The sequence below is a fragment of the Elephantulus edwardii genome, unplaced genomic scaffold (genome assembly GCF_000299155.1).
Source record: "Elephantulus edwardii isolate Elephantulus edwardi_28Jun2011 unplaced genomic scaffold, EleEdw1.0 scaffold00148, whole genome shotgun sequence".
Taxonomy (NCBI): domain Eukaryota; kingdom Metazoa; phylum Chordata; class Mammalia; order Macroscelidea; family Macroscelididae; genus Elephantulus; species Elephantulus edwardii.
Window position 1 is genome coordinate 5,319,868 of NW_006399898.1, and position 11,284 is coordinate 5,331,151.

Here is an 11,284-nt window from a genome sequence, read left to right on the forward strand (position 1 = left end):
AAAAGTGGGGTCTGAAGAAATGTGGCAAGTCCAGGGTCACAGAAAGTAGAGGGGGGTTGTCAGGGACTGAGAGAAGGAAAGGAGGGGGGAAGAAAATGGGGATTCCTTTTGGGGTATTGAAAATGGTCTAAAACTAACAGCAGCAAGGAGCTACAGAACTAAATAGAAACGTCCCTGGGTCGAATCCACGCAGTGACTCACAGAGTCAGGGACCCACCGTACCCTCCCTTTCAGAACTGGACCTCCTTAATCTTCTGGCTAACATTTCCAATTGCTCTTGTCACTTGGCTCCAAGGAGCTCTTCCTTCCAAGTACTAACCAGGCCCGACACCAGCTGGCTTCCGAGACCAGGCGAGACCCGGTGCATTCAGGGCGGCATGGCTGGAGACTCACAGCTCTTACAAGAGCTTAATGCTCAAGGCTAACATTCTTTACCGTTAAACTAAACCCTCATTTGGTTTTTCAGATTTCAGGAGATGCTTTTGTTTTGAGGTTTTAGTTGGTCCCAGGGCACTAGTTTAGGGGTTCATGCAACCTCCAGATGGGAATGATCACCCTCCAGGGAAGAGGGGTGGGAGGTGGTGGGAAGGTGCACGTCCTCCAGAGTAAGAAACATCTTCATCTACCGCCTTCGCTCCAGCTCAGAGCCCCCAGTCCCGCATCACCACACCAGTGCACACTGGGGCGCAGGGCCTGGGAAGGGGGTGGGGGCACAGGGCCTGGGAAGGGGGGTGGGGGCGCAGGGCCTGGGAAGGGGGGTGGGGGTGCAGGGCCTGATAAAGGGGGCAGGGGTGCAGGCCCTGGTAAGGGGGATGGGGGCGCAGGGCCTGGTGGGGGGGGTGCAGGACCTGGTAAGGAAGTATGGGGGCTCAGGGCCTCCTAAGGGGGCGTGGGGGTGCAGGACCTGGTGGGGGGATGGAAGCGTAGGGTCTAGTAAGGGGGTGTGGGGGCACACGGTCTGGTAAGGGGGGATGGAGGTGCAGGTCCTGATAATAATGGCATTGGGAGTACAGGCCTGGGAGAGGTGAGGGTGCAGGCCCAGACAGTGCAGGCCCTGGTTAGGGGGTGGGGCACAGGCCCGGGTACAGGGTCTGCCACCGTGCTCCTCCCGCTGCAACGACGGCCAGGCTCTCCAAGATCGACATTCCACTTGGCACCTCCCTGACGTCTGTTTCATGCGATTCTATAATTATCTTCCCCCAACGAGATCATAAATTCCTTGAGAGCAGGGACCATGTCCTTCCAGACGTGCCAGGCGTTTGGGAGGGGCCTAGCGTCACACGGCGCAGTAGGTAGGAGCCAGACACACTTTGAGAGGCAATGACCACAGCCTCATGGTTCCACCTGCCAGGGCTGGGACCCCTGACACCCCACGATACCCCAGTGATCATAACATTGACCAGGACCTCCCAAAGAACGGGTGTCACAGGGCCCAAGCGTCTCCATCCCCGGGGGAGCCCGCCACCCCAGGGGAGCGGGGTGCAGTCCATGCAGGAAGCCTGGTGCTGAGTGGACCTCTCCTGATTTAGTCTGAAAATGACACCTGCTCAGCTGGTATCCCTGGGGGCCACAGGCCTGGGTGCCCCAAGCTTGAAAGCACATCTATGTTGGGGGGGTGTTAGCTGTCCATTAAATCCTCCCAACAAGCCCAGTCAACAGGGCTCCCTCTGTTCTCATGGTCTCGATGGCACCAGCTCTCCTGAGGTGCTGGGGTGAGGGGACCCCACAGCAGCCCAGGTATCATCATTCTAGGTACCACCCTGTCTCCAGCAAGTTCACACACTAGAAGGTTCTCTGACGGTGGAAGGGCAGCTGGCTCAGAATCGGACGGCCTGAACTCAGCTCTGACGCTTGCTGGGTGTCTCTGGGGACGTGGCTTCACCTCTCTGAGCCTGCGTCTTTATCTGAACAAAGAAGCCACGGAGGTCGACTCCACACACACGGGGGGGTGAGACATACGAGAGACAACGCCACTGCACATTCAACATGGAGCCCCGAGAAAAGGAGCTACAATGATGGGGTCCCCACTTCTCCCCTAAAAAAACAAGGCACCGGGGGTGGGCACCTCTGCATTCACAGTGTGTCTTCATCGACCAAGCTTGGGGACACAGGCCAGAGATAACATACAGAGGACACTGTCCACTTCACAGAAGGTTAGACTCCATGGCTGCCTGAAGGGTGGGGTGGGGGGACACCCCGAAGAATGGAGGCAATGTCGAATGGTATGTGTGGAAATGGCTGGACAGGCGCCAAGGTCTAGGGGTGGCAGGCAGCCCCACACACTCACCTCGTCCACCTTGGGCTCTGTCACTGGGACCCACTTGTAGATCCGTAGGGACGTATCTCCCACCGTCACCCACTTCTTCTCCCTGTGAAGGACAAAGGAGAGCCTGTCACAGGCGGAAGGACCCGAGTGGAGCGAGGCACCGGCCACAATCCCCGCGGGTGGCTGTGATATTGGGGGACTGTCCAGGGGTCAGGAATGCACCCCAGAGCCACGCAGGGACGGGTCTGAACCCCCACAGCATGGCTCATGAACAGAGAAGCTGAAGGGCACATCACGGTCCCCACTGTGAACCTCAGTTTCCCCATCTGTCAAAGAGAGGTGGTGGCCTGCCTCTCACGGCTGGCAGGAAGAGCACACAGCGGCCAGCCGTGACCACTCCCACAGGGTGGGCGGGATGCCGCTACGAACATTGAACATTCTGGATGACACAGAGGGAATCAGGACAGGATGTCTCAATTTGCTCTTTAGAGCCAGCCCACGACCGTGGACCAACCTGGCCTTTACTTCCTGGGACAGAGGAGGGTCCCCAGCAAAGACACCAGGTGTCCATCCTGTCCTGAACGCTGCCCTGCTTCTGACACCTGGGAGAAGCCAAAGTCAAGTGCATGTGACCATCTGTAACCTAGGCCCTCGGGGAGGAACCACCAGACCTGTGGCAGCTGTCTGAGGTTTGGCAGGACGCCCCATGTCCACGGTCTTGGGGTGCCCCTATCTGATGGCCATCTCCTAGCCCCTAGCTTCAGGTCTCAATTCCTGACAGCTGCCGCCCAGTGTTAGACGTAGTCTGTGATGCCAGAGTCACCAGTTAGGGGAACAAACAATACTAAGGGGTGTCGCCCTTCACCAGGGAGCTCTGGTGGTGCAGCATGTCAAGCGTTGCACTGTTAATCAAAAGGTCAGCAGTTCGAATCCACAGACCACTCTGAAGGGTGAAAACAGGCAAGTTTCCCTCCCAACTACAACCTGAGAACATGGGCCATGAATGGGAACTGACCAGCCCGCTGACCAGTGGGCTGAGTCTGGTTTGGACCCCTGTGTATCAGTAATGGGTTCAGGTATGCCAGAGGCGGTGAGAAGGTCACAGGCCAGGCCAGGGCTCTGATCTGTGGTTCACAGGGTCACCATGAGTCATGTGCGACGTGAGGGGACCTGACCACCACCACCACCAGAACCACCACCAGCACCACCACTGTTCTGGACCACACCTCCACCAGGCTCTGGGGTCTGACCATCACTGACCAAGGCTACTTACGCCCTCAGCCCTGCCCACAACCCAGATTCTGTCCTGCCCCGGACACCCTAACTGCTCTGTGTCTAGACTGGTTCAAGAAGCAGAAACATGGACAACTGATTTTTGACAAGGAGATGAAATCAGTTAAGTGGGGAAACAACAGCCTTTCTAACAAATGGTGTTAGCAAAATTGGAGAACTAGAGAACTATCGGTAGAAAACTCAATCAAGATTCACACCTCACACCATACACTAAAACCAACTCAAAGTGGATCAAGGACCTAGGACTAAAATCAAGGACTATAAACTTCATTAGAGAAAAGCTTGGAAGAACTTTAGAAGCTCTAATTCACATGTGCAGTCTTCCAAACATCCTGAAAAACCTACAACCAGGAGAGGCTAAAATAGATAAATGGGACCTTCTAAGAATCAAATCCCTATGCAATCCAAAAACTTCAACAAGGTAAAAAGGGAAGCCATAGACTGGGAAAAAATATTTGGTAATGACATGTTTGATAAGGGATTTATATCTAGGATTTAAAGACAAAGGTAAACAACCCAAATGAAAAATGGGCACAGGATATGAACAGACACTCACCAAAGAGACATTCAGATGGCTAACAAGCACATGAAGAAATGTTCAAAATCCCTAACTCTAACATAGAGATGCAAATCAAAACAACTCTGAGACTCCAGTCAGAATAGCAAAATTTAATAGAACAGCAAGCAACAAATGCAGGCGAGGTTGTGGAGAAACGGGAACCCTTATTCACTGTTGGTGGGAGTGTAAAATGGTGCAACCACTGTGGAAGGCGGTATGACGCTTTCTCAAAAAGTTGCAAATAGAAATACCACTTGACCCAGCAATTCCACTACTGGGCATATACCCCAAAGAGACCATAACTGACACCCAAGCAGATATATGCACACCCATGTTTATCGTGGCTCTGTTCACAATTGCAAGGAGTTGGAAACAACCCAGGTGCCCATCAAGAAACAAATGGATAGAGAGGCTGTGGTATATTTACAGAACGGAATACTATGCTGCATTGAAAAACAAGGAACTCATGCAGTATTATTCAGAATGGGTGACCCTGGAGGACATTATGCTGAGTGAAATATCTCAGTCAAAAAAGGACAAATACTGCATAGGGCCACTGTTGTAAAACAGGACTGACATCAGAGTTGGAGAGAACTTAAGAAAAGAGGGAATAAATAATGTGTACTGCACTGAAACAGGTGAGGGACAGAACTGTTTAAAAGGAATATAGGATTAGGTATTATTGTCATGACAGGAGTTCAGAATAAGAGCTGCACAGTAAAGTGGACTGGGAATTGGGGGAGGACTATATCACAACAAAAGAATTTTTTCCTCTCTCTTCAAGAGTGAACTAAGAGGAGGGGTGGATAGGGAGGAAAGTGAGCAATAATGTCTGAATGGAAATCCAAAATCTCTGTAAACTTTCATTAAAATAAAAAAAGAGAAGCAGAAAACACAGCTGGAATTTGAACTCAAAGACGTGTGGACTCTGGAGTCCAGGCTCTAGACACCAGGCCTCGCCGTCTAAGAAGTGCTGGGAAACCAGAGGACACCTGTGTCCTCCATGAGGAAACTGGTCAAGTCTAGTGACCCACGGGGGGCAGGGCCACACCTGGGGGGGGGACAGGTTCAACGATGGGGTACCACGGAATTGAGGTGTGACCTCCAAACACTGTTTTGTGTGGGGCACCTGCACCTCCTTGGGCTGTGGGAACCCTCTGAGGTGCTTGCCCTTCATGGGCCACTGACCCCTAAAGGCTTTCTCACCTAGGGGTGCTCTGGGTGCATGAACACTCCAAACAGTGAACCCCAAAGACACCCCAAAGCTCCCTCAGGCATCACACTTTCCCTGCTTGAGGAAACTGAGGCCACTGACACTCCAAAGCTCTCTTGGGGACCTTTCCTGCTGGAGGAAAGTGGGGCCACGGACACCCCAAAACTTGCTCAGTCACCACACCTTCGCTGCTGGAGGAAACGGAGGGCACAGACACCCCAAAGCACACCAGACACAACACCTTCCTTGCTGGAGGAAAATGGGGCCACAGACACCCCAAAGCTCCCCCGGGCACCTTCCCCACTGGAGTGAGGCCTGGTGTCACACTGCTTGGGTCTCTTATGACTAGTGAGCCCTGAGCACTGCAAATAGTTAACCAACTGCTAACCAGTCCACCCAGAGTCATCTTGGGAAATAAAGCCTTGCTTGGGGAGCTCTGGTGGCCTAGTGGCAAGAAGCTGCGCTGCAATCCCAGAGGTGTGCAGTTCAAATCCACCAAATGCTACGCTGGAGAAGGAGGGACAATCTCCTCCTGTGCCAGTCGGATCCGACTTGACGGTACACAACAAGAAAAAGAAAAAAGAAGGAAAAAATACATCAGCACTGCAATCCCAACGGCATCCAGTTCAAGTCCACCAGCAGCTCCGTGGGAGAAGGATGGGCAATCTCCTCCTGTGTGATTTACGGCCTCTGAAAGCCCGCTGCAGGGTCACCCACAGGTCAGTTCTGATGCAACAGTGACGATGACAAGAAGTGACCCTTTTGGTGGCACTGGGGTTAAAGCACTCAGCTAGTGACCAGCCGTTCCCCAGGCGGACGCTGCGTGGTGTTTCTCTAAGGACTGCAGCCTCGGAACCTGCCCTGCAGCTCTGCTCTACCCTTCTGGACGAGGGCCACCCTGGGGCTGTGGTCATCCCAGGTCAGGGGCCACGTTGGCTCAGGGGACACTTGTTAGGCGGTGGTTTTCGGAGTGACCATCCAGCAGCTCTCGCTGACTTTCTAGTTCACCCAGCAGCAAGTGGGGAGAGGCCTGGATGTCTGCCCCTTGGTGATTACGGACTAGAGAGGAACCCCCGAGGGCGGTCCCCTCCATCACATGAAGCAGCTGTGAACGGAACGCAAAGGCCCCCAGCAGCAGTGACCATTTCTACCTTCTACTTGTTCAGCACTGTACAGAAACAAAACCCAAAAAAAACCACAGGCTTGTTGTTCCGACTCGGGGGAACCCCTAAGCTTCTCAAGTGCTCTGAGGTCTGCCTTCAAGGTGCCCTTAGGTGAATTCAAACCTCCAACCTTTTGCCTAGTAGCCAAGCAGCTTGACTGTCTGCATCCAGAGAGTCTCTGATCTGTTCCTCAGGCGACAGGCAGCGTCCCCTTCCCCACTGGACCTGCAGAGAACCCGAGGCCTCGAGCCACAGTGCTCTCGGGAGCAGCCTCTCCTGCCCCCATCACCCCGCTTCTACCTCGGAGAGGCAGAGGGACAACCCACTCACCTGTCCTTTAACCACTCTGAGTAACAGACGTTTGGAAAGGACAAGGGACATTCTGGGAACAGCGGTGGTGACCAGTGAAGCCCCTCGTACCTGGACCAGGCATGGTGCTGACGCTGTCGTCACGAGCCACCACCCTGAATTCCCAGTGCTGCATGATTGGGGGCCACGGCTGCCCCAGTCTGTACTTACAGAAACGGGAGGCCCAGACACGCTAGGCCATTTGCCCCTGGTCACACACCTAACAAGAGGCACAAGAACCAGGCTCAGCCGACCCCAGAGCCCACCTTCGGCACCATCCGCTATTACAGAGCCCTTGTCCGCAATGATGACACGTTCCTGGAATCCCAAGCAAACGGCCAACACCACTGCCTGTCCAGGAGCCCTCAGCCCGCAGCTGGGCCACTTAATCAAAGGGGTGACTATGTTAAAAAGGTCACTGGTTTGCGACCCACAAGACACCTTGCAGGACAGGAAGTGGGCCTGAGGGCCAGGTCTTACAGGCCACGTGAGCCAGGGTTCATGTTCCCAGACGCCACTGCTGCCTGGGGACTTGTCAGGCCACCACAGGTCAGGAGGGGACAGCAGCCAGGCTCTCGGCCACCCTCTGCCCCAGGTGGCAACCTTTCCATCAGCGTCCCCAAAGTCACTTGGAGATTAAACACCGTGTTTTTTTTTAAATCTGCATCTCCACGTGTGTACAGTGAAGTGTCCACAGACCTGCCGTCCGGGCCAATGCCCACCAGCGGCCACAAAGAGGGACGGGGGCCATGCGGCTCAGGTGTACCCTCGAGTACCAGGGAATTAAGAGGGGTGTCTAGTGGAACACCAAGAAATACCTCATGGACCCCAGGCCCGATCTGCCCCCAAAGCCTTCCTTCCAGAACATTCCCAGCGAGGGCTGGAAGCTCCATCCATGACCTCTCACGGCGTCTCTACACTATAGGTAGGTTTCTGACCTGAATACTACTAAACATGTTTAATTAATGTTTAGCGGGGGGCAAGAAATCAGACTCCACACTTAAAAAAGTCTGCCGATCTGTCCCTCTGTCCCCTAAAGTGTGACAGCCCTTCTAGATGGCCCCTCAGACCACAGGCTGCACACAGGCCTGGGTCCTGTGGGCACTGGAACAGTCACGACCACCAGGCCGCACTCACCTCGCCAAGCCACCCTCAAAGCTGCACCTTTGACCTCCCTGCGCCCCACCAACCATGGCCTACAGAGACAAGACCCCATAAGAGGCCCCCCATTGCAGGGGCACAGCCCCCAAGGTTCCCATCTCACAGGTTCCCAGGTGAACAGCAGCACCTCAAAGCTCCTCCAGCATAGACTCCCAGGTAAACTACAGGCACCCCAATGTTCCCATCTCACAAGCTCTTATGTGAACCCACATTTTCCAGGCACGGTAGTTCCCCTCTCCCACCAGGCCCAGGTCCAAGGGCAACCAGAGGGACCAGTCCCTCACACGAGGCTCATTACCAGGGCTTAACCCTTGTCACCTGGGGAATGCCATCTAGGCCTGGTTGTCGCAGCTCAGCCTGGCCGGCTGGTCCCTTGAAGAAGACCCTCTAGGTGGTCAGTCCCCCAGGGGCAGTGGGAAGTCCTGGTGGAAAGCAGATTTCTCTGGTCTCATGACACGCCGAGGGTTCGAACTCTCGGACCCTGACCCCTGAGGCCACTTCTTGACTGAATCCTCTGCCCCCCTGCCCAGGTACTCCCTCTCGGCTCCTCGACCCAGAGCTTCACCATTTTCTTTCTCCTCCCACCTGCCTCGGGCCACAGAAGGGTCTGCAGCCTCAGATGAGAGGGGCCGTGCCACTGGTGTCCTGGACTGGGGGGCCAGCCTGGCAGGACAGGGGGGCCCGGGAGTCACTGAGCCTTGAGGAGACCATCGCACTGTGTGTACCTGGAACACGGAACCACAGATCCCTCTGTCCTCCAGATAAAACAGGGCACAAAGGGAAGCCCAAACCACTGGCCTTAGAGCAGGTCTGGCTCATGACCCCTGACAGGACAAATTCCCACCATGGCCACGCCGTCCGAGGAGCACACATGTGGGTCTGAACCACTGATCTTTTGGTTGGTACGCAAATTCTTTGATCGCTGCACCACCAGGGCTTGTTCTGTGCCACAAAGGAGCTTAAAAATACAAAGACATCTACGAAATACGAAGTAGTCAAATTTTAATTTCAGACCAATAAAGAATTATTTCTTTTTCCAGCTCGTGTCCTGCACTATTTCCCAACTATTGAATGGGACATAGCTAAATAAAATAGAGAGGGTTCATCTGAAACTCAAATGCAGAAATATTGCAGGGGGCATATTATATTAAAAAAAAAAAAGGTGAGGGTTGTTGATCTGAAATTCAAATGCAAGCAGACGGCTGGCATTTCTGCTTGCTAAATCTGGCAGCCCAAGTGCCACCATGGTTAAACGCATGGTTGACGGCCACACCGTTAATAAACAACCCCAAACCTCAGCTGCACACTGGAGCAGTCGTTACAAAAGGTCAAGGGAGGCACAGCCCCCAGGCCCAGGTTGTGCGCTGGACCCTATTTTTAATTCTCTTTTTTGGCCCTGAAGGAGAGAGAGAAACACACACACACACACACACACACACACAAAAGCAACAAGGCTTTACAGTCAGAGGTCTACCAGGTTTCTGACACAGACACAGACAGACAGACAGACACATAAGCAACAAGGCTTTACAGTCAGAGTTCTACCTGGTTTCTGTTAATATTTATTTCATGAATGCTCCTGTGTGGAAGGTTCACAGTTCAAACCTACCCCGTGAGGCCTCACATTACAAGCCTGATGACTTGCTTTGAAAACTTCACAGCCTGAAAAATCACATGAAAAATCCCTTCTACTCTGTGTCCACAGGTCCCCACGTGTCACAACGGACTTGACAATGAACACCAGCAGGCCAGGAGTGCCCAGGTGCAAACAATTCACACATGTGACTGAGAACCCAGAGTCTGCAGGTTCGGGCCCACTGAGAGATGCCTCAGAAGGCAGGCAGCACCAGGACCAGCCTATGCGCCAAGAGGCGCTTCCAAGAGACCACCCACCCACCCCAAGGGGTGAGCCTTCACAAAGGCTGGGGAAGTTCTGAGGGAAAGTTGCAGTCGGTTCCCACCGCTGAGGTCTTTAAAGGACATCCTTGTCCCAGGCCTGGTCCCTTTTTCCGCAACCCCACCTCTCCATCTGCCCTGGGAGCGCAGCAGCTGGTGGGCGTGCAGGAGCAGCTGTAGAGGTGGGGACCTTGGCCAGGCCTCCCCTGGGGCAGAGAAAGGCCGGTTCTCAGGCCCTGGGGACAGCGACAGAAGGGGCTTGGAGACACCCCTCAGTTCTTGGCCTTCCAGGCGGGGCGCCTACGGGGGAGGAGTCCACGGGCTGGCCTCTCCCTGTGTGAGCCGGCGGCTGTTTCTGCCATTTTTAAATGGCTCCACTCGGGCCACCAAGCTTGGGAAGCCCCGAGGTCCACCGGGCCACTCGGATCCCAACTTCAGGAAACCTCTTTTCTCCCGGTTCTGAAAATTCTTTGTCCCGTCGGAGCCAAACCCAGCCCACGGCCGGGCATCCGGCCACCCGCAGACCCGGCTTTCCATAGGAGGCCCGGGAGCACGTGGATTTTATTGATTTTTTTCTCCCTCTTGCTTTTTTTTTGTTGTTGTTGGGTTTGACTCTGAAAGGACAGCGAACTTGTGACATCGCCAGCCCCGAGGCTCGCCCTCCTCCTCGCGGCTAAGCTGGAGGCGCGACTCCAGAAACGGCACCCCGAAATATAAACACCCCGCCACGCGGCCTGCCCACCTTCCAGGGTTCTCAATAGCGGGGACGGGGCGCGCGCCGGGCGCGGACACTCGGGGACAGCGTGGCTGCGCCTCTGCCTCCCGGACTCTGGCGAGACCATGAGAAAACGAAGGGAATCCGTGAAGTTGAAACCGGGGCCCGGAGTTCTCCCAAGTCCGCCCCAAGCGCGACCGGCGGGGCCTCGGGCCTGGCCTGGGCGGAGCCGGCTCGGACCCTCGGAGGCCAGGGAGGCGCCCTGCGCGCAGACCACCGAACCATGCGGGCCCGGAGCGCGTTTCGGCCGGAAAGCCACGCGCCCCCGGCCCCGAATGTCCCCCAGCCCCCCGCACGGAGAACAAAAACAACGGCCCTCGCTGCGAAACCACATCAGCTCCGGTCTCGGGAAGGGCAGGCGGGGCCCAGGGGCAGTTTCAGCGCTTAAGTCCCCCGGGCGGACCCCGAGTCCTGTGCCCGGCCGGGGTAGGCGGTGCGAGCTGGTGCCCGGTGCCCCGACCGCCCAGCGGGCAGCGCTTCTCCCCGGCGCCCGCCCCCATCTTTCCTCCGCCAGGAGCCCTCTCTCCAGGCAGCCCAAAGCGCTAAATTTAAACGGCTGCGCTCCGCAAACTCCGAAGACTCGAGGGCGCCGGGCCCGGGAGGCGGGAGC

The 11,284-nt window shown here is 55.3% G+C and overlaps 1 protein-coding gene across 1 annotated transcript in view; it reads right to left on the minus strand.

Moving 5' to 3' along the window:
- Positions 1 to 11,284, minus strand: part of LOC102869902 — a 31,213-nt gene that overhangs the window by 18,625 nt on the left and 1,304 nt on the right. Inside the window, exons 2-7 of the mRNA XM_006894710.1 lie at positions 10,642 to 11,216; positions 10,025 to 10,135; positions 8,848 to 8,945; positions 7,980 to 8,038; positions 2,625 to 2,705; positions 2,288 to 2,369 (exon numbers count right to left, since the gene is read on the minus strand). Coding sequence (XP_006894772.1) covers positions 2,288 to 2,369; positions 2,625 to 2,705; positions 7,980 to 8,038; positions 8,848 to 8,945; positions 10,025 to 10,135; positions 10,642 to 11,216 — 1,006 coding nt within the window. The remainder of the gene's footprint in view (positions 1 to 2,287; positions 2,370 to 2,624; positions 2,706 to 7,979; positions 8,039 to 8,847; positions 8,946 to 10,024; positions 10,136 to 10,641; positions 11,217 to 11,284) is intronic.